General features: G+C 45.3%; 3 protein-coding genes across 4 annotated transcripts; 2 read left to right on the top strand and 1 right to left on the bottom strand.

Annotated features, from left to right (window-relative positions):
- Positions 1-343: 343 nt before the first annotated feature.
- LOC311359288 (uncharacterized protein) lies at positions 344-3,000 on the bottom strand (the record flags this gene model as incomplete). 2 transcript variants are annotated; one of them, XM_084479280.1, is made up of 4 exons in its annotated part: positions 2,622-3,000; positions 1,679-1,822; positions 1,100-1,321; positions 344-480 (listed from the first exon to the last, which is right to left on the bottom strand). In XM_084479280.1, the coding sequence occupies exons 2-4, from the start codon at positions 1,812-1,814 to the stop codon at positions 344-346; spliced, it is 495 nt and encodes a 164-aa protein (XP_084335406.1). In that variant the 5' UTR covers positions 1,815-1,822; positions 2,622-3,000. The 2 variants fall into 2 exon arrangements, with proteins under 2 accessions (XP_084335406.1, XP_084335407.1); XM_084479281.1 differs by lacking the exon at positions 2,622-3,000 and having other exon boundaries at positions 1,679-1,917.
- An 830-nt stretch (positions 3,001-3,830) lies between these two features.
- amt (aminomethyltransferase) lies at positions 3,831-9,993 on the top strand. Its single transcript, XM_084479278.1, has 9 exons — positions 3,831-4,073; positions 5,351-5,518; positions 6,008-6,088; positions 6,355-6,486; positions 6,702-6,780; positions 7,002-7,147; positions 7,982-8,162; positions 8,610-8,765; positions 8,896-9,993. The coding sequence occupies exons 1-9, from the start codon at positions 3,942-3,944 to the stop codon at positions 9,072-9,074; spliced, it is 1,254 nt and encodes a 417-aa protein (XP_084335404.1). The 5' UTR covers positions 3,831-3,941; the 3' UTR covers positions 9,075-9,993.
- Positions 9,994-10,245: 252 nt separating this feature from the next.
- Positions 10,246-22,386, top strand: ifrd2 (interferon-related developmental regulator 2). Its single transcript, XM_084479277.1, is given in 16 exon segments — positions 10,246-10,730; positions 11,772-11,837; positions 15,357-15,473; positions 15,793-15,874; positions 16,029-16,153; positions 16,727-16,884; positions 17,309-17,320; positions 17,322-17,363; positions 17,983-18,069; positions 18,071-18,134; positions 18,137-18,161; positions 18,723-18,831; positions 19,024-19,158; positions 19,301-19,429; positions 19,677-19,769; positions 20,199-22,386. Coding segments are annotated over 16 exon segments (1,368 nt in total). The 5' UTR covers positions 10,246-10,687; the 3' UTR covers positions 20,280-22,386.
- Positions 22,387-23,118: the final 732 nt, after the last annotated feature.

The following is a 23,118-nucleotide window of genomic DNA, read 5'->3' as shown; positions in this document are numbered from 1 at the left end:
TTGATTGTATTCTCAAAACAAATGGCCTGCTGTGCAGATTGTAAGTCTTCAGTGCCATGCGTGCTATTAAGTTAACTTCAATTTCCAAAGGCTCTTTCTCAGCATGGAAAGTGTCAGGGTCAGTGTCCACCCTGTTAAGAAAATCTGTCTTAATGTACCACTCCCAAGTCTCAGTTCTGAATAAACAATCACACGTGTTTGCAAAAAAAAAGATTTGGACGTCTCTCTTTCCCCAAATTATCGACAAGGATAAATAAAAGTAACGCGATCAACTGTCTATCTAGCAGGGCTGTTGGGGGTTTCAGTCTCTCTCTTGTAGAGCCATCCGTGTGCTTGTGTGTCTTCAAGGCATGTCCCTCAGAGCTGTCAGGTTGTGCCTCAGGGCCTGCAGCTCCTGAATCAGCTTGGATATCTCCACTGAAACGTCCTGTTTCTCCCTCACGGCCTCTGTGAGTGTCTGTATGGCGCCGCCCTGTTGGACTGGAGGAGGAAATTACAATAAATAATAACAATGTGCCGTAACATAATTAATCACAAAACTGAATGCTGAATGCTGAATGAATAGAGGCAGGATTGCTTAGTGAGACTGTTAGACTTGCAGCCAAAAGGTACTGGGTTTAAATCTTCATTTTCACTGTCTACCTGTCTGCATGCCTAACCCCTACCTCTCCATTAAAGGTGACATATTGTACCACCAGGTGTGAGTGTGATTGGCTGTTATAAGCCGTTTTGAAAATCTGCCTCTTCTGACATCACAAGTGGGCGTGTCCACCTAGATGTCTAGCAGCCTACCCAGTGGACTGTAGCAAACGTTGCTCATCTATCCGTCCTACGTCTGGGTGGACACGCCCACTTCTGATGTCAGAAGAGGCAGATTTTCAAAACGGCTTGTAACGGCTAATCACACTCACACCTGGTGGTATAATATGTCACCTTTAATGACATGCTTTGGACAAAAGTGTCTGTTAGAATGAACCAATGGTCATCTTGAATTAAACCCGATAGTATAGTTGTATAGTATTGCATTGCATCGCACCCCGTACAAAGCTAATCACTGTGATACCGGTATTATGAATGAATGAGATTCAACCAGTCTGACCCAGGAAGTAGACGGCGACAACCAGCATGAGCAGTAGGAACGTGATGAGTCCACAGGCCGCAGCGTAGACCCTCAGGGAGCCAGACCTCCACGTCTCCCCCAAGTGTTTCTGCAATTTACTGCTGATTGGCTGGCCTGTTTGATTGACGTCCGTCCTGTCCGGGAAACGGGGGTTTCCATTGGACGACGGGCTGTGGGCAGGCGAGAGAGGCGGTCGTATACCTAGGAAAGTAAAGTAAATTAGTCAATTCTGACAAACCTGCATGAGGTACTCTTCACTGTGCTGCAATCAACAATGTCTGCTTATATATTGACCATGCTTGTTGAAATTGAAATGTGTCCAAATGGGCGGTTTGGTCTGTATGCCTTTACTACTGCATATTAGCTTCATTTTCTTTGGATTTCCTCATGTGTGTGTTATACCTTCACATGTATTTTGTGCAGGTGGTCTCCCTTGCTTGAGGTACAGTGGGTTTCTGTTATTTTGTGAATGTGTGTGTGTGTGTGTGTGTGCGTGCGTGTGTGCATGTGTCTATATGCGTGTTTGTGTGTGCGTCTATCTCTTGTGTGTGTGTGTACCTCTGTGGCCGTGCTCAGGGTGCATGCGGTGCAGGTCATTGATGGAGTCCACTGAGTGGAGCTGGATCTCCGTCAGGTCTCTCTCACTGATGCGGAAAGACTGGGGAGTGGTGTGGGTAGAGGGCGGTCGAGACATGGCTCCTCCTACCAGGGAGAGAGAAAGTCATTCACGTTTTCTTTGCTTGTTTAATGTTTTTTCCTATAAGAGTAGAAGAAGAAGTGAGCTGAATTGAGTCATTCCAAAGGGTGGTACAATAGGGTGCTTTTTACAAAATAAAAGCCCTCCTGTGATCCCCAACCAATATTTAAAGCTAGCATAAAATATACTGAGAGAAAACATGTCAGAAATGGAGAAATGCACGACCAGCGTGCAAATAATACTAATGATTAAGGAATTGGTTGATTGGAGAGGAATGTAGAAGCCTTGATAGTCTGTGTATAAAATAGGTTCCATGGGAAGTTGTGAGTGTGAAATCCCATTGTGGGACAAGCTGCTCTGTTTTAAAAGCAGGGCTAATATTAGGTCTGCTTATCAACTCCAGAAGGTGGCTATAGGGGATTTTAATTGGAGAACAAAGGTCAGGAGGATGACCAGTGTTTGATAAACCAACTCAGAGAATATATGAAAGAACTGACCATAGCAGTATACACGATGGACAAACCAATCTATTACAAACAGGGACCTGTTTTTCCTGATCTGTCATGTGATATTTTATATTTTCATGAATGCCAAGCTGTGTCATACATAATGTGGTGTGATCTGATACGATATGTGATGCCTGGATATTTGATAATATGATATGGCATCATCAAAATGACATCACATCAAATTATAATATATCAAAACATCATTACATATATATGAGACACTTGTGAATTATGATACATTAAATGCACACAACCACAATGTATACTGACATAAAGATCACAAATGTTCACTTACCGCTGTGTGTGTGTGTGTATGTGTGTGTCCACTTGGTTGCGCGTTTGCGTTTCCTTCTGTTGAGTGGTAAGTCTTTACTGTGCTATTCCATTCTCACACTCTCTACACCCGCTCATGCAGGCAGACAATCAAACACACACGCACACACAAACACACACACACACACGCACTCTCACTCGTTGGGCTTCCACAACGCGTCATCCAAGTGACGGCGCGGTCAACACCGAATCCCTCGTCATGGGGTCTGGAGTGTCGAGACAGAACGGACTTCTCCGGAAACACACAATCCCAATCCCAGAATATTCCTTGACAGAAGTGAAGGAAGAGGAAGACTGGAGTATATCCTGGTTTTAGATCAACACTGGTGTGTGTCTCTCTGCCCCAGTGCTCAGGCGACCCCCTTTGCTATATTTGTGTGTGTGTGTGTGTGTGTGTGTGTGTGTGTGTGTGTGTGTGTGTGTGTGTGTGTGTGTGTGTGTGTGTGTGTGTGTGTGTGTGTGTGTGTGTGTGTGTGTGTGTGTGTGTGTTGGGGGGGGGGGGGGGGGGGAGGGAGGGGGAGAGAGGTATAAATAGAATAAACAACTGCAGTTTGAACTTGTGTATAGTTTATGCGTACAGCAAATATGAAAAGACTACATTAATGTCCAGTCATAGGTCTTTATGACTGGACTGGGGGGAGAGAGAGAGAGAGAGAGAGAGAGAGAGAGAGAGAGAGAGAGAGAGAGAGAGAGAGAGAGAGAGAGAGAGAGACTGACTGACTGACTGACTGACTGACTAACTGCATGCCTGCAGACTGAAATAGCATCAGAGGTTGGGGTTAATATTAGGCCCATGGATGACTCGACGATCGTATCCCACATAGGTCGGGGGTTGGTGGGATTATATATGTCACTGCTGCTGAGTAATCTGTATTGAAATTAAACCATTGTCTCGCAAAAGTTGTATATTTATCTGGCCTACTTTAGGCTACTATGTTGTGATTTATTTACTGGTTACTGTGTTATTTTCTTTTGGAATATATGAACCTCTGGTGAGCTGAAATGTGTTGATATACCATAATAATCTCAAACCTTTCTTAATATAAACTTCAAATCCTGAAATTGTAAAGCCACTGTCAATGTCAGATTCTCCTTTTCCCTTTCAACTACATATCCCACAATGCTCCTCTGCCCACCGTGTTGTTTGAAGGTTTTGAGTTGGAAGCAGAAATTCCCCACGACAGTACGGAGTCCACTAAAAGGAGTCCACAGCCTCTAAGCAAACCTCGAAGGGTTAGCCGTGAAGACTTTTCCTCCGAAGTTGACCGGGACAAAACGCTGAATGATGTGGGCTCGGGTGCTGGTTCGTAGCGGGGCGGTGGGGTCAGGGGTGCGGGTTCCGAGCGAGTGTGTGCGGGTCGCTGGAGCTGCAGTGGGGATGCAGCCCCATCACAGGCATGCTTCAACTTCAGAGGTAACTTCACCCAACTATCAGGAAGCTAAATAATTAACGACCCTCTTCTTCCTCTTTTAGATAGGGTATTTACTCCATGTGTAATCTTTCAATTCTACATGCCGAGCCGTTTTCTAAATGTCAGATTTGAGTTTGATTTTAATTCCCGTTATGAATGCAGTTGGTCAAGGCAAATCTAGCAACGTATTTTCCATTGCTGTTACATTTGTGTCAGAGAAGCCAGTCCATGCGGACCTAATTACACATCTCTGCTGCACAGCCCAGTGAAGCAGATGAGGGGAATCAGCCTAGATTTATTGCACGATTGAGTGACTCTTATGCAGCTTAAACTGAATGGAAAATCCCATTTAATTCGTTTTCAAACGTCTTCAAATTAGTAATGGATTTATTCATAGACTAGGCTGCGTTATGATATTCCCTAGTAGGGCTACTTATATCACTCAATATCAATATATTGTTGTATTTTGAACATGGTGATTGTATAAACAATATGTCTCTATCCCTGTGTGTTTAGAAGCACACACCTCTTTTCTATTGATCTTGTTGATTGATATACATTGTGAGCGACTGATAACGATACTACAGTCCCTAGACCCCTGCACTCAATACTGGAACATTTTAACTGTTTTGTGGGTCAGGTGCTTATTGTGTAACACACACACACACACACACACACACACACACACACACACACACACACACACACACACACACACACCCCCACACACCCACACACACACACACACAGAGAATACACTATACTTCGGCCTTGAACACGTCTGTCTAGTAGCCAGGCATCTGTGTCGTAATGTAGCGCTCTGACTTTGATAAGCCCTTTTCTCACAGCTTGATCAAAGGTCGAAGTTTAGGTTGAAAGGGAAGGATACAGCCCTAATAAGTACCCTATCAACAGCGTGTAAAAAAAGAAATTTGTTATCACATTTAATGGCACTATAAATGAGGCTTTATGTTTTACCTGTCTCCCTATGAGTGACTTCAGATGGAAGAAAGCTAGCTACATTATAATGAATATATAGGGCATATGACTTTGATACTACTGCACTGTGGTTCAACTACTACTGTCTTCATTTTATCATCTTTATTTAAGATAAGTGGTGAATGCATTCAGGCATTGTCAGTGGAAACACGGCTATGCTATTTCAATCTTAACTTTATGTCGCTGAAGACTTTATGTTGTAAAACCAACCGTTTCAACCACACTGTATATAAGTATGGTTATCTATGATGCAGTGTATGATCTGTGTGGTGGTCCCCAGGCCCCCTTGAAGCAGACGGTGCTGTACGACTTCCACAGGGCCCATGGAGGGAAGATGGTGGGCTTCGCCGGCTGGAGCATGCCTGTGCAGTACAAGGACAGCCACATCGCGTCCCACATGCACACCAGGGAGCACTGCTCCATCTTTGATGTCAGCCACATGCTACAGGTGAGGGGGGGGGGGGGGGGGGAACGCATATGTACATACACACAAACACACGCAAATAGACATGCACACACACACACACACACGTGCATGCACGCACGCACACACACTCAGACATAGTGTGCACAGACAGAGATTTACACTGACAAAGACGTGGACACAGAAAGACATGTACAGAAACACAAATGTTCTACATAGAAGCAGGTACTTTCTCCTGCATGCTAAACGTGCAATTAAGTAAACTCTGAAACACTACAGTGTAATAATTGACATAACATTCGGTAACGCATCAAACCACTTCATAGTAATGTGTGGTGGTGATGCATCAGATTCATTTGGTTTTAATTTATTAATTGTAAATATTTAAACATTTGGGCCTATGGAGGAATCCCTGTGCAATTTCTCTGTATACAGTGGTCTGCTATAAGTGAACCATGATGCAACAAGGGTCACAACTTAAAAGAGCCTGAATGCTGTTTTTCTTCTTGTCAGACCAAAGTGCACGGCAAAGACAGAATCAAGTTTATGGAGTCGATGGTGGTTGCAGATATTGCAGAACTGCAGGACAACCAGGTGAGTTGAAACGCCAACACAAAGGTACAGTTGTGTACTCGTCTCAACCAGTAGATGTCATTCTTGCATTAATACAAGTTTAAACATTAATGCATTTCAGGTATTTCCTTTCCTGCGAATGTAGTCTGACTTTAGAGTGTTGTTAATGTTAATGTTAACACAAAAAAGTTTATTACAACAAAATGGTTTGCTAATGATTGAGAGGCGGCACTTGCATAACTTCCTACATAACGACCAATCTCTTTCTCATCTGTACTCATTATCAGGGAACATTGACCCTCTTCACCAATGAGAAGGGAGGGATCATAGACGACCTCATCGTCACCAAGACGGACCAGACTTACCTCTATGTTGTGTCTAACGCCGGCTGCGCCGACAAGGACTCTGCGCTTATGAAGGTACACCCAGACAGAGGGCCTGCTGGCCGGCAAACATGTCCCCTCACAGAGAGGAGATTACCGGTACACTACAACATCAATAACAAAATGATAGGCGCACAGTCAGAGATATAGACGTGTGTGTGTGTGTGTGTGTGTGTGTGTGTGTGTGTGTGTGTGTGTGTGTGTGTGTGTGTGTGTGTGTGTGTGTGTGTGTGTGTGTGTGCTAATCGTAGGCCAGACTGGCTGAGTTCAAAGCAGCAGGTCTTGATGTGGATCTGGAGTTCCTTGACCAGGCTCTGATTGCCCTGCAAGGTAGTACACAACATTTATTACAAACAACAGCAACGCAAATCCATATTACAAATCAAATGTGTGATGCATCCATATTAATATCATTTACAGAATGCACATCAGTAAACAAACTCTGTGTGTGTGTGTGTGTGTGTGTGTGTGTGTGTGTGTGTGTGTGTGTGTGTGTGTGTGTGTGTGTGTGTGTGTGTGTGTGTGTGTGTGTGTGTGTGTGTGCGCGCCAGGCCCCTCCATGGCTCGGGTGTTGCAGGCGGGGGTGAAAGAGGACCTCAGTAAGCTGACCTTCATGACCTCGGCCCTGGCCACGGTGTTTGGCGTTCCGGACTGCAGGGTGACGCGCTGCGGGTACACGGGGGAGGACGGCGTCGAGGTAAGCGACTCGTTAGCAGTTCACTGCTATTTGCTAGCTGTCTCCCAGCTCAGGGGGCCTCAACCACCGGGCCGCCGACCAGTGCCGGCCCGCGGAGCATTCCGCAGGGATTTAGAAATGAAGCCTTCAAAAAAATGTAATATTGAATGATAATTCATCAAAATTACTTCCACCAAATTCACATGAGAGGCCGTCACACAAATCCCAACCCCGCTACTCTATTATGCCACTACGTTTTTATTGGCTTGATGTTTACACAGTATATCACGGTCGTGTTGTTAGACTGTTACTGTCTATCAATACAACTGTCTTTATGCTCTTAATAATGGTTCTACAGTATCTGCCTTAATTAGATTAGATGAGGCAGGTTTGTGTCCTGCATTAGCGACCCCCCCCCCATCCCCCATACTGGACCTTGAACATATTTAAAGTATGCACAATGGGCCTCAGTTATAAAAAGGTTGAGGAACTCTGTCCTAGCTGTTCATTAGGTACACACTAGCTGTTCCTTACTAACTATATTAACTATATACCAGCTAAACTTTTAACCAGCTTTTTTAACTATCTGTTCATAAACTGTTCATTAACTGTTCATTATTTATCCATGAGTTGTGTATTATCTGTGTATTGGCTTTTGGCTGGTTGTCCGTAAGGGAGTGCAATATCGGCCGATGGCCGGTCTGACAAATGTCGACTTTTTGAAAGGTTCAAAGATCTACGTCCACCAATGGGAGTTGTGGACACTTTTAACAGTAATATGTGTATGCAGCCATGAGTCAACATTGTATGTCTCTTTCTCTTTCTCTTCCTCCTTTCCTTGGCTTCCCTCCCTAGATCTCAGTTCCTCTCTCTCGCGTGGTGGAGCTGACAGAGAAGCTGTTAGCCAACAGCGAGGTCAAGCTAGCGGGCCTGGGCGCGAGGGACAGTCTGAGGCTGGAGGCGGGGCTATGTCTCTATGGCAACGACATTGACGACACGACCACCCCCGTGGAGGCCACCTTAGTCTGGACAATAGGTGAGTTTCTCAGGCTGTTTTTTGTGATGGATGTGATAGAAACATTACAGAAGTGGAAGCATCAAGTATACGATTGTAAGTTAGACCCGTGTTAAGACACACGTTGACGCGCAGGTTAATCAGACGAGCAGGTTAATGCTGGTTGTTACTTCAATCCCTCTCATAGGCCTCCCAGCATATGAAGTCATTTAGCAGATGCTTTTATCTAAGGCAAAGGGCCGTGAATTCAGATACATCTCATTTAGGAGCAGGTAGGGGTTGGGGAGCATCTGGCTGAATGATGCCTACAGGTAGGCTGCGGACATTGTGGATCAAACCCAGAACCTTTCGGCTGGCAGTCCAGCACCCTATATTCTTATCTCCGGTGTATTGGTCTCGAAGTGACCGCGTTGGTCAACATGTTAAAGCTTGCCTTCTTGTGTTCTCGTCCGCCACGCGTCCCGCCAGGCAAGCGCCGCCGCCAGGCCCGGGACTTCCCCGGCGCCGACATCATCGTTCCCCAGATCAAGGCGAAGACGGCGAGAAAGAGGGTGGGCCTGGTGTCCACCGGACCGCCGGTCAGGCCGCACACCCCCATACTCGGCCCCGACGGGAAGGTCATAGGTCAGCGAACCCGCTTGATATAAGTGTGTGTGTGTGTGGGTGTGGGTGTGGGTGTGGGTGTGTGTAATATTTAGATTCTATTATGTAGAAATCTTGCGGGTGAATCATTTAAAATGTTTGTGACTCACAGGTGAGGTGACCAGTGGCTGCCCCTCCCCCTGCATGAAGAAGAACGTTGCCATGGGTTACGTGGAGGCGGCATTCGCCAAGAACGGTACCGCGGTGCAGGTGGAGGTGAGGAAGAAGGCTTTGCCCGCTGTCATCAGCAAGATGCCCTTCGTCCCCACCAACTACTACTCTGGAAACTAAAGCAAACACAAACTCTTGTATAAATACCAACACACACACACGTTGTTTCCTCGTTGGAATAGTCGCCAATGCTGCCCCCTTGTGTTGGTTTCTGGAAATGCAAGTTGGATTTAACACCGAGATGTTCGAATGGACTCGACTGCCAGGATTCCATGAAATTACATTCCGATTAATCCCACTTTACATCTTTATTCGCACAATCAATAATCAATCAAGTCACTGAAGATTTAAAAAGGACATGAGCAACTAAACATCATGAAACCCTGATGGACTGAACATCTGCATGCTAAAAATGGCTCCTCTAGAGACGTCATTCTCCTAATGCATATTTAATTAAATGAGCCAATCTGGGAGTGTGGAGAATCTCCCCTTCACAAATTACCTAACACTTAAGTTAAACTGCCTCTATTGACAAGATGGTTTACGTTTTGTTTGGAAGTTTGAAAATATGACTTTACAGTTTTATGGTGAGGAATCATGCAGTGTAATGTTTACTAATGAAAGTTGAAGAGAAAACGAATGAATGAAAATAAATGTTGTTGCATGTGTTTAATTCACCTTCACCTTTTTTTTTTTACAAGTCTGCATTGTGTGTTTTATCTGAAAGGTGGTAGGCTAATAAGGGGCCAAACTTCAACTAACAATTAAGGAAACCTGTTTTTATGGTTTCATTTAACCAAATTAATGGTTTAAGTCTACACTGCTGAGAAAATATTTTATTGGATCAGTGTGCCTGCAGTGAAAAAGTGACATTGTGCTTTCCTACTGTAGTGTATCCTTATTGTGTCGTTATTGTTAAATGTTGAAATTGGATAACAATTAACTAATAATATTTTTATACCAATAAGACAATTGTCTCTAATAATAATAATTGTATGTTTAAAACATGTCATGAATTTAATTAAAATGATAAACAATATTTAATTGTATTTTTCTGATGGTCTAAATGTAATTACATTGTCATGTGGTCTTATTGCATTGAATACTCAATCCGAATGTAGTTATATTGACGTAAAAAAGAAATTGTGCTATTTTCCAACCTTAGGCTACTGTATTCAAATGTAAGGAGGTGTCTGCTGGTTGTTTTGGTATCTGGCAACAAATGGTTGTACATATCTGGCAACCCCGCCTACCGGTGTAATAAGCAGCTACTGAGAAAATGGTGGACTTCGCGACAGCAACGTGCTCAAAACTCCGTCCTAACTACCTTCTAATATCCCTATCTTCTCAACCTGGCATTAAATATAGGTTACCCGGGGACAATCAAAGATAATAGTGATTGAAAACGCGGAAGAAGGGAGCCTTTTTTTCAAGATCCTCCTCGTATTATACCAACAAAGTTGGTCTCGAGTTGGTAAAAGGCGCTGGTGTCGACTGCTAACTGGGAGGGAGGTTAGCTCACTTTAGCCTCTTGGATCAGTATCTGGATGTGCTTCTGTGGAAGGCGTTGGGCTGTCTCTGACCAGAGACCACGGACACCTTCACCTTGTCGGCTGTGACAGCCGCTGTCCACCCTGCGGACATCCCGAGGTGACACCTTGATCGACAGCAGCCCGCTAGCCATCGTTAGCTCGCGTTGACTGGTGCTCAGGCACTGGGAGCAGGAGAACAACATGCCGCGGAGTAAGAAGGGGAAACGTGGCCCAGGCAAAAGTGGTAAGAAGCAGCTCTCTAGAAATAATGTCAATACACTTTGAACTGGACTGTTCATAAAAGCTGTAATGTGCGGTTGCCACACCTTGAAAGCAGAATTGTCCGTATTTAAGGTTGGAAGGCAAGAGACAATTTCCATATGGCAACAAAGCGTGGTGGCAAACTGCATTCATTTGGGTTTCCCTCTCGTTTGTGTCTTTATATTAAGGGGCAATATACTGTTTGAGCCACATTCGCAAACGTTACAGATGTTCATAGCATGCTCCTGGAAGCTTTGCTTCCCAATCATAAAGGGATTTCTGTTATTGATCATATAACAGGACCAATGACACTGATGCTGGGATTGCTGAGACTAAGCACATGGCTGTTTAGAGCGTAGCCAAGTCACCTTATTATGGGTCTAGTGTCATGCTGCTCAATTTACTGCAAGCTATTTTGGAGCGACCAAGTATAGTTTCCGTTCAGTAGTTATTTGGGGGGGGGGGGGTGCTCTGTTCACAATCGGACGCCTGTCCGTCCGATTGTTAGAGACATTAATTTGGTGTGGGTCTTGGAGGGCGTTCCTAAGGTTATAAAATAAGGTATTTCCATTGGCACATAGACTCCCTGGACCTGGTTTTTAGTTTCGAAGTCACAGATTAAATGTTTTTCTTTCTTTGATACATGTTTATGGATTTCTTATGCTTCTGTAGTTAGGAGTTATCTCAAGTGTTGTTGAATGGTTCTACAATTGACACCGTAAACGGTTCCTACTGTACCTTGGACTCACGCTCAACGTTCCACTTCTCCACCTTTCCATCATTCTGTCTGATTCCGCCCATGATTTATCCACCTATCTCCATCATTACCTATCTCAATCATTCTTTCTGTACATCCATACCCATAAATCCATCCATCCATTCTTCTACCTGCCCCCCCCCCCTCTCCCATTGATGCCCTTGTGTATCCCTCTCTTGCCAAATCAACCACTCCATCCTCCCCGTCATCTGTCTCTTTTTGGGCTCCTCCTCGTTCCCATCCTCCTCTGAACATGGTCCTCTGCAGGTTCTCTACGACAGGAAGTTCTCCAGCTGCAGCTCTCTGCTAAAGCACCTCTGTCACTGTCGAAAGGTAACGAACCACCGACCTGTCACCCCCAACCTGTGCTGCACTCGCATACGTGTTTTTTTTTCTTTTTCTTTTAGTAAATATCTTACGGCTGTCTTACCGCCCTGGACGTAGCCTGCCTCAAACCAGCAGTGGCTCTCCCAACGCTAGACCACTCGCACAGAGCTTCAACTACATTATCATTCGCACCGTCTTGCGCTGTAACACATTTACCCAGGCTAAATCATTCTCATCACGTCGTCTTTGTGCTTGTCAGATTTTTTTCTTAACCCTAACCACATAAGCTTGACTTCATGGAAAGCATCAACGCAAGCTGTCCACGCCACTAGGAAGCCCGTTCTGCATTGGTGAACTTCCCATTCATCAGTGTGTTCCACGTCAGGTGGACATTTGCTTTTGACACTTCTTCTGCTTGGGCAGCCTTAAGTGTGAGCCAATGTTCTGCCATGCTTGTCCTTCATCTGGTGGGAATACTTTCAGTAAGTCCATCCTGCATGGCCTTACCTTTAACCCAGGCTTAATCTCCACAGGTGGCTATCTGCGTGGACTGGAATGTGCCAATAGCTTTTCCACACGGCCAGTTTCATCATGCATGTGACCGTGTGCCTGTCACTTTCACTGAACTGTGAAGAATGAAATTGTTTAGATGGGTTTATTATTATGTCAATTTCTGGCTGATCACGTTTCCTCACCAGTAATGGTGATCTTACATCAATGCATCGAGGCATACTGAAATGTAGGGTTCATTTCTGTTTCATGTCTCAAAAGGCTTATTACAATTTATTGTAGTAGAGAGGAACTGGCTAACTACTGTTGTCCTCACACTATTATGGTCTTTTTGTCAAGCCGAGCGATCAACTCCCTGTTTCCTTTTGTATTCATGGCCTGGTTCCTATCCTTCATCTCATTATTCAGGCCGTTTGTTCCCCTACGCGTTGTTCCAGTGTGCTAGGCTGTCCTCTCCAGGGGCAGTCTTTATACCGTGCTATTGTTGGGCACCGTTGTTTGGCTGTTTATGGCCAGTGCATTATCTGCCACAGAAAGACATCGTTTTTTGTTTCTTCGATAAAAAATACTGGAGAAACATTTGGATATTGGATTGCCTTTTGACCTAATCAAGCCCACTCTATGCCAGTTAAATACGGAAATGCAATTTTGGTGTCAACTTTTCTTCTGTATATCTCTAAAGGCTTACATTTCTTTGGTGGAGAAAGCCTGATTGATGTCAGTGGAAGGTCCAAGCCATGGAAAAATGATCCAGAGCATAGTGACCTTAAGACTAATTATAATGGTAGGAGATTGTTTGGAGCTGTGAGATCCATGAGCCACAAGTGGTCCACTCAGGGCTTTTTCATGGACCAGACAAGCCTTAAAATAGATTTGGTATTATGTACACTCTTGGTAATTTAGTTCAAATATTTACTTGAGTTTGTACACTCAAATATGTACAATCTAACAGGGTGTAGTTTCAAGAAGTTCAAATATTGACAATACAATGATTTAGGGCTCCTTCCTAATGATGCCTATAGGTAGCCTGCAGTCATTGGGCTTCAAAGTTCAAACCCAGAGTTTTCCGGAGGCGAACACACTTACCACTACACTGTCCTGCCTATTTAACAACTCAACAGAAACTGTCAACACTCTGTGCTTATTAAAATGCATTGCATATGGCCAAGAGCTAAATGTATATTCAAAAAAATATTAATCTCACAGCAAGAAAGTCGTGATTCACATTTGATCCAGTCATGCAGCCTGTGTGTGTGGGTGGGTGGGTGTGTGGGTCTTTAGACTCTGGAGTCAGGGTTGAACGCCAGTAGGTAATGACATTAGGTAACAGGTAAAGGTTTGTGCAGTGTGCTATCTCAACTTGTGTTAGGTAAATCATGAGACGATATGCATTAAAACATTTCCATAGAAGTGGGGTAGAGATTATGCAAATTTAGGTTTACGAATGATACATAGTCGATTTTGTGATTATTTGTTCCTAAATGTAGTACACCTGCAGCAAATGATACACATGTCATTTAATAAGTAATCAGTAGTACCATGAGTCATTGTCACACTTTTCTCTAGCATAAAGAATTTGACTGGAATACAAAGTACTTGTCTATCTGAGTTTAAGTATTATATTTGTACGGTCAAATCATTTGAAAGCATACAGATGGCAGTTGATATTATTTACAAAAAACGAATGGGCAAACTGCCTTCCTTCCACAGATAGCAGAATGAAAGTCAATATTAGGCTAACCCGTAGACAAACTACATCTCCCATGTAGCACCCTGGCAGTTACCAACAAGCATGGCTTGGTCACCCTGGGCCGACCTTGTTGACCTCCACACACACACACACACACACACACACACACACACACACACACACACACACACACACACACACACACACACACACACACACACACACACACACACACACACACACAGAACTCCACTCACACCTCTCACTCAATGACCATTCCATTCTTTGACTAGTCTCTCATGCACCAGCTGAATGACCTGAATGGAGGCTGTACGCTGCAGTAATCACACTAGCTGTATCTGTATCCCTGAGCCAGCAGGACCTCAAACCACTGGCTCACAGTGCCCATATAGCTCTATCTGGGTTATTTGTATAGTGACCACAGTAAGATGTGTTCAGAGTCAACACCCCAACTGTTAAGCGTAAATGTTTTTTATGCTGTTTTAAATCGTTCTTTCTTTTTAAATATTAAAAAATGTAACCGGACATGAGGGCATTGTTCTATTTCATATTTGTAGGCTTATGGTAAAATGGCGTAGCCTACATACGTCATTGAACGATATTGCCATATGGTGGCAATAACACCCAGCCTGTCAATGGGAGCTTATGTGGATATAGTAAAAAAAATAATAAATACATTTTTCGATAATACAACCTTTCTCCTCCAAGTGTATGTCTAAGCCTGCATTTCAAACTTCTGGTGCTTGGTTACAGACAAATCGAGACAGCTGAGCACAGCATGCTGGCTAGTGGCTACTAGCTGGTCTCTGCTAAAGCTGGTGCAACTCGCTAGTCTCTGCCATTAATAACCAACAAGCCATGTGGTTTTTAGACATCGGCATGTAGCAGATGTATATACTGGTGCCTGTAATGATAGCTGGCTATTGAAATAGTCCCAGCCTCTGGTGAGGCCCTTTCAGCGTCTGGTTTGGGATTTTATAGTTTGCAGAGCTGACAATATGAACCCAATGATCAATATCGCAAATGTTGCTATGACAACCGTTCTATACTCCTGCCCAACACCTCAGGGCACCATGTCGGGTTCTAGAGGATCCAGCACAGCTACCTGCTCTGCTCTTTCAGTCACCATGCCCATCATTACAACTTAGTGGAAGGAAATGCTTTTTTTCGTTCTCCGTCGAATGATTGGATGAAGAAATTGAAGTCTCTCTCTCTCTCTCTCTCTCTCTCTCTCTCTCTCTCTCTCTCTCTCTCTCTCTCTCTCTCTCTCTCTCTCTCTCTCTCTCTCTCTCTCTCTCTCACAGGTGGTAGGAATGGGGTGAAGGGCGAGTCAGGGGCGAGCGATGACGACCTGGCGTCGGAGGTGATGAGTCACTACAGCAGCACCAGTGAGAACGCATCAGCCTTGGAGGACGGCACCGGTAACACACACACCTACCCACCCATCCACCACCTACCTACGTACCCACCCATCCACCACCTACCTAGATACCATCCACCACCTACCTACCTACCTACATACCCATCCACCACCTACCTACGTACCCACCCATCCACCACCTACCTACATACCATCCACCACCTACCTACCTACCTACATACCCACCCATGCACCACCTACCTACCCACATTGCATTGAAATTCATTGATGCCAATATCAATGATACAAATATTGTGTGTGTGTGTGTGTGTGTGTGTGTGTGTGTGTGTGTGTGTGTGTGTGTGCCTGTGCCTCAGCAGCGGAGGTGGTGGATGAGCTGACTGCCCAGGAGGAGTCGGACGACAAGCTCAAACAGAGTATAGAAGATCTCACTGACAAGAGGTGAGCCTCTGCCTTCGCCAGACACACACACATATTCTCATATACTCCCTCTTCTGGGCCCTTTCTAGGGCTCTCGCTCTTTCCATTTCTCACTCTCTCCGTCTCTCCCTGTATCTCGCACTCATCACACATTCTCTCTCCTCTCCTCTCCCAGTGCCAAGACGCGGCAGGCGGCCCAGGAGTCCCTGCGCCAGGCCTTCTCCTCCAGGGTGATGTACGACTTCCTGACCGAGAGACGCATCACCGTCACCGACTCCCTGGAACGCTGCCTCAAGAAGGGTGAGGGGGGAGGGACGGACGGACGGACGGAGGGAGGGAGGTGGAGGGGGAGGGGGAGGTAGAAATAGAGGGAGGTAGAGAGAGATGTAGTGATAGACCGGTAAAGAGAGTAGCGAAAGAGATGGAGAACCAGAGAAGAGGTAGAGGGGTAAAGAGAGGGAGTAGCGAGAGCTAGAGATGGAGAGAGCAAGCTAGTGGTAGAGGGAGATCTAAAGAAGAGGTGAGGGGAGATGAAAAGGTCCAGTGAGAGCCAGTGAGGGAGAGCTGGGATAAGACCGAGGGTTGAAGAGAGATGATTTATGTACGCGAGATAGAAGCTGTATGTATCTGCTTTGACTCACAGTGGTGTAGCGTAAGATAGTGGTAGGGTGTCACCTTTTTTTTTTTTTTTTTTTCCAAGACAATTCTGTTAACAGCGAGATGACCCAACAGAAATGATTCCATTAACGTTGTCCTCGAACGTCATCAGAACGGCACACATTTAGGACTAAAGGCTAGATCGAGAACACATGGCTTCACCATTCAGCGGTGATTGTGACCAGCGACCTGGTGTGTGTGTGTGTGTTCGGTCAGGCGGAGGGGAGGAGCAGGCGGCGGCCGCCACGCTCTTCGTCCTGCTCTGCGTCCAGCTGGGGGGCGGGGACGAGGCCGAGGAGTGCTTCAAGATGCTCCGCCCCCTCTTCAGTGCCATCCTGATTGACCACGGCGCCAGCGTATCGGCACGCCAGAGCGTGAGTGGAGAACGTTTTGTCATCGGGGGGGGGGGGGAGCACCTGGGTCCATTCTTTAGGGGGCGGGAATGAGGACAGTAGGCGCCCGAGGGATGGTCGTTGCCGTGCGAATCTGTGACGAGTGACATCGCCTGCTCGATCACAGCCAATCAGGAATAGACACTCGCTGAGGGCGCTGTGTATGATGGGTAGATAAGCAAACACTTAAGCTACAGTCCACTGGGTAGGCTGGTAGACGGATCTACCCAGCGTACATCTAGGGGCACACTCCCACTTGTGATGTCCTTTAACATAAACTTGGTCCGGTTGTTGCTATTTGATTTCTGCCTCAAATACATGATTTAATCTCCAGAGTGGTACATGTATATAATGGATGATGATCAGAATCGAATGGACATTTTCTTATATTGTGTGTGTTTATCAGTGTGCCAGGGCCCTTGGGGATGTGCTGCTATGTGTCTGCTGCTGAAGACGGAGAGGTGAGCGAAGCCACCTCATGGCAACCACAATACACAGAGCTCACAGACCCCTGCCATGCTGCCTTCACTCCCCCTCTACACTAGCCCGGGTATATCCATGCTGCCTTGCGCATAAATTAATTTCACTCTGCTAGGCAGCCTGGATTCCATGGATCGCATTGTTCCTCAGCAAGGGAACCTATCACAGAAGGGGGGGTGGGGGGACAGCAAGACGATGACGACGTCAATGCGACACACCGAAGCTTGTCGTTTGTTTATATCTATGGATCCAACATGGCAGCAGACGAGAAGTAACCTTTTGATGCAGCCCTAGATAGTGTTCCAAGTAGTTTAGAACGCAAGTTTCCAGACTAAATCTTCTTGAGATTTGGTCTGGCGTTAGCCAGGCTACCTCTACACCTCTGTTGTTGTGTGTCTGTGTTCCTTCTGTTCTTGTTGTTGTTCCTTCTGTTCTTGTATTTTCAATTGATCTTTATCCCAATTTTGTTCAATTGTTTTTTTGTTTCTTTTCTTCTTCTTTTTATGCTTCTTATATTTCTTTGCATTTATATTAAAAAAATGTCTCTATTGGCAAGAAAATATTTGACAATTTCTGTCTCTCTGTCCCTGTGTCTCCCAGGACCTGGTGCGCTCCATGGGCCAGCTGGAGGCGGTCTTCATGTCCTCCTACCCCAACAGAGAGGGGGCGCTGCCCGCGGCCAAGCCGGGGCCACGCCGCGCTCTGCGGCGCCGCCCTGCAGGCCTGGGCCCTGCTGGTCACGCTGTGCCCCGTGTCCGGCTGGCCGTGCTGCTGGACCTGTAGGTTGGCTCGCCGCCCGGGGCTCTGGGGGTCAGGACGGTGACCGTTATGAAGTTGTAGTGATAATGGAGAGGGGTGGGGGGGCGGATGTGCAGGGGAAGAGGGCTGACCTATGACAAGGGCTGCTCGATTAGGGAAAAAATCCTATTATTCCCACCCATGACTATTTTGGTCAATAGTTTGAAAAACATGATGCATTTTTTTCAGCATTTCTCTCAGACTAAACACTTTGTAACTGCGAACTTTGAAATTTTGAAGAAAGTACACAAACTGTTCAAATAGAAAATGTTCAGATCGAAAAGAATGTACAAATATGTATCCAGCCGTTCTGCCATTTAGATAAGACGAGATAAATTGATAAATAATAGTCTCAAAATTAAGGTTTATTATATTTTGGGGGGCAAAACATCTATATTAATTTACTTTTTATATATATAATATATATTTTTTAATGGGTCTTTTTAATGAGCAGGAGAGTGAGGAGTAGGTTCAAAGAGGGAGCACTTTTATTTTGATAAAACAAACCTCAGACTAACGTGGTTCTCATCCCCCCCCCTCAGCCACCTGCCCAAGCTGCAGGCCTGTCTGGAGAGCAGCGACGTCAACTACCGGATCGCGGTGGGCGAGACCATCGCCCTGCTGGTGGAGCTGGGCCGCGACATCGACGAGGTGAGACACACACACACACACACACACACACACACACACACACACACACACACACACACACACACACACACACACACACACACACACACACACACACACACACACACTTTAACTTGTGTCATTATAGGTACGACAGCGGCACATGATTTGGTGTGAGTGTATATGAGCCATGTTGTGTGTGTGTGTGTGTAGGACTTTGAGGTGGAGGACAGTGTCGGCCTGTGTGTGAGTCTGAAGGGCCTGGCCACGGACAGCAACAAACACCGCGCCAAGAACGACCGCAGGAAACAGCGCTCCATCTTCAGAGAGGTGCTGCACTACATCGAGGTGAGGACACGCTCTGTGCTATGCAGTCCACTGAAGAACTCTTGACCTGTCATTGTTGTGCCGCTTGCTGTTCCCCCGACAAACCGTTTTTAAATTCATGTTTCCCCTCCTCCTCCTCCTCCTCCTCCTCCTCCTCCTCCAGAATGAGGACTTTCAGGAGGAGAAGATCCGCTTCGGCGTGGAGGGGATCTACATCGACAGCTGGGTGCGGAGACGCATGTACGACGCCTTCAAGGACCTGCTGGAGTCTGGGGTCCGCCACCACCTCCAGGTAGGTACCGCTTTACACACACTCACACAACTCTCATAACTCACACCCATATCACACGTACACAGGCAGCATGACCATAGAAATACTTCATCAAGAACCACAAAAGAGTACAACTGTCTTTGAGTTTCAAAAGCATTCTGGAGCGATGACAAGACATTTATGTAATCAATAATGTAATGCCCACTTGGTTATAGAGGCGTATACATGATGGTTTGTCTAACGAGCCGTCTCGGTGTCGTGTGTCCAGTTCAACTGTCTACTGAGGGACATCTTCGGCTTGGGCGCTCCCCTAATCCTGGACGCTGCCGTCAAGGCCAACAAGATCTCACGCTTCGAGAAGGTAACCGCACGCTGGGAAAGGATTGGTCAGGGATCGGAGTGATAGATCCAACCTCGACGGGTTGTAGCTGGCCCGCCGGCGGTGCGGCTGTGATCTGTTGCCGGTGGGTTAGACCTCCAGGGCTTCAGGGTCGCTGTGGGGCGACAGTGAAATCACCACGGTGCAGGTGGACTGGCGGAGGCGGGTGTGCAATAGGTTCCTTTTGTACACTTCGTAAAGATCCCCAGTTGTCACTGAAAGGGAAGGCGAGAAATCCCGTGGCCAATCAGTGTACAGAATGACCGACACAAGCGGCTGTTTGACACGGAAGTGTAACCCTAACTATTGGTGTGATCTCCTTTAACAAGGTCCATTCAGAAGCCTGACTCTCTCTCTCTCTCTCTCTGTCTGTCTCTCTTGTCCCCCTCCCCCCACCTCCCTCCCCCACAGCATTTATTCAATTCTGCTGCCTTCAAGGCCCGGACTAAACTACGGAACAAGGTGAGGGACAAAAGGGCTGACGTCATGTAGAGTGAAGGAAGGCGCGGAGGATGAGAAGACGGGACGGAGGAGTGGTTGGTGGGGGGGGGGGGGGGGGGGGGGGCAACGGAAGAAAAATAAATAACGGCCAGAGCTGCCTCGAGTGTCTGCTGCAAACCTCCACACTAGAACTCCTCATGAATGCATTTTAATGGTTTCCAAGTGTTTTAAACCCGGCTATTTGAAAAGTCTTGCCTTTGCACGCGCTGTCCATCAGCTCTGTTGAAAGCGAGGTAGGAGAACACTTCATGTTTATCCTTCTTAATCTCTTGTCTCGCTCGCAGTGCCGCCGTTAGAGAACGGCCGTCTTGTGTTGCTCCTAAAGGAAAGGTTAGCATTCGTCAGTTTGTTCGGCACGCCAAACGGGCCGGATGGCGCCGAGGTCCGGCGTGGGACCGCTTAGCGTGCCCTTGGACATTTCTCCAATATTTGGATCCAATACTTGAAAACCGGATGCCAACAGTAAAATGGTTCTTAATATTTTTCTGTGTTAGATTGAAAAGCATATATGACGTTCAACTAAATCCTATTCCTCATGCAAACCCGTTCATGCCATAGTTTTACTAATGGAATTTGAGACTTATGCAGACTGTGGGAATTTTTATTGTGCAAGTCGTAGATTTTGAAGCGGTTCAGTATCAGTGGATGCTTTTCGATGCCTTACATTAAGATATTCATACCAAAAAAAAAAACATGTGTAAGGAAACGATGGTGCTTTCATGTTTCTCCCCCCCAAAAGAGGAAGAGCAATGTATTATGAGGCCCTAGCCTGGTCCAACCCGCCATGGTGTGAACACAGAACCAGTCCACCGCAACACACAACAGGTCCAGCTTCTCGTCCAATCAGTAGAGAAGCCAGAGAGAAGTCATCCATTTCTGCTGACTCCCCCCTAGTCTCCCCCCCCCCCCCCCCAACTTACTCCAATTGACATCAGCAACTCACTTCTTTGAAATCATTTTAATGTGTGCGAAAAGAATAGGAAATAATCCCTTTTTTTATTTCTTTCTTTACCATTGCTGGTGGTTCGTGTTTGACTTTGTAATTTATAAAAAGAAAAAGTGAAGATGGGTTCTGTGGGAACATGAAATGATGGGTTTATTTTTCGATGCAGGTTTTTGGGACAAACAATCTATATAGATAAAACATTTTACTTGAATCACTGGGAATGGAAATTAAACGGTCTGGGTAAATTCACTGGAGTCTGAACTCCGCCGTCATCACTGGAAATCACGTGAATCACGAGTGAATAAATAAAGACTGGTTGCTAGCCAGATTGCCATCCTATGCCAACTGTGCAAAGTATAACTGGCATATCACCATGGCAATGTTAACCGTGGTCAATTTATGTGATTTATAGAACTTGCATTGTTTTAAGGGAGATTACATCTTCCTTTTTGGTCTTAATACATGTTCAAAAATTACATTTCTAGATCTATAGTTCAAGCTCCATATTTTAGAATCTGATGAAATGAAGGTTAGAGAAGGCATTAAAAACCATGCAACCATTTTCACCAAGCCTCAGGGACATAAGAAATATCACGTGTTTCAAAGGGACATGGCCCAACAAGAATTCCTCTACAGATACCTTAGAGAATAGCAATGATTCGTATAACGGACACAAAGTTATCCTCTATTTGCAATTGACTCAATCCTCCAACATGGGTGTCGCAGTATGTGTCCAAACCTCATTTAATCATTAATTATTTGGTCTTATTCCATAATTCATATTCACATTGGTGACTACAGTGACATGTCAAATGTCGAGTTTTTAAAATGATTTATTTTGACTAATCAAAGAGGGTTATACATAGGCTACTATAAAATGTTGATAGTTTATATTTACTATTACATTATCGGTTCGCAGATGGTTATAGGGATTACACAGTTGGGGAAAGAATAAAACCTGACTTATTGAAACATTAGGTTATTGTGAAAAGCATCATGTTTTACTTTGGCGATAACATTTTAAGATAAACAATGAAGTTGCTGTTTTGATTATTTCATTTTTCAATAACAACAATGTGTATAAGTTGCAAATTTGTTTACCATACCATTCTCAAACCCACAACAAAAGTGTGAATAAAGTAATGAAGTATTTTTCTGTTGTCTTGAAGTCATTGATTAGGTGCATGATGACGATATAAAAATGCAGTGAGTAGGCCTAAGGGACCTTTCAGAATTTATGGAATGGACCACCGGAGGAAAATGGGGGGGTTATGTCTTAATATTCTTTGTTGAGGGGTGGGTCACCCTACAATTTTTAGTCTGAGGGGGGGGTTCCTCAATTTTTGTCTTGAAACAGCAACATTTCAAAGTGCTTTAAAAAGTGTGTTTGGAGCATATTTTTCCATGTAGCTCTCAGTCTCGGCCCCCACCCTACCCCCATGATGAACCACACCTGACCTGTCCCCCTTAATCACAGGCATTTTATCAACAATGGGTAGTGATGTTGCTCCTGACGCTAGTCACCGCAACTACAGTAACCTTTAGAAATCCCCGTTGCGCATGGAACTGCCACATTGGCAGTGTTGTGTTTCACCAATATTATATACAGTACAGTAGCCTACATATATAGGCTACGGTACAGCAGGCGAGGTCAGCTCGACTCGCTTCCAATAACTTCAAAAACTCAAAAAACTTTTTTTTCCTTTCCTTTTGACCTTCATGCCCTGGAGCATTGGAAGTACTACAATGCAGTGTCCCACGTGGCCCTGGGCCCAGGTCTATTAACAGGGCTGTTTACATGCACATGAACAAACAACTCTTTTTCAAGTTCTTTGGTATTGGAAACAACTGCCACATTTCCATATCCTCATTCCTGCTAATGCT

Source organism: Micromesistius poutassou (genome assembly GCF_964030765.1).
Source record: "Micromesistius poutassou genome assembly, chromosome: 15".
Taxonomy (NCBI): domain Eukaryota; kingdom Metazoa; phylum Chordata; class Actinopteri; order Gadiformes; family Gadidae; genus Micromesistius; species Micromesistius poutassou.
Note: the sequence above shows the minus strand (reverse complement) of the source record. Positions and strands in the feature narration are given on the sequence as shown.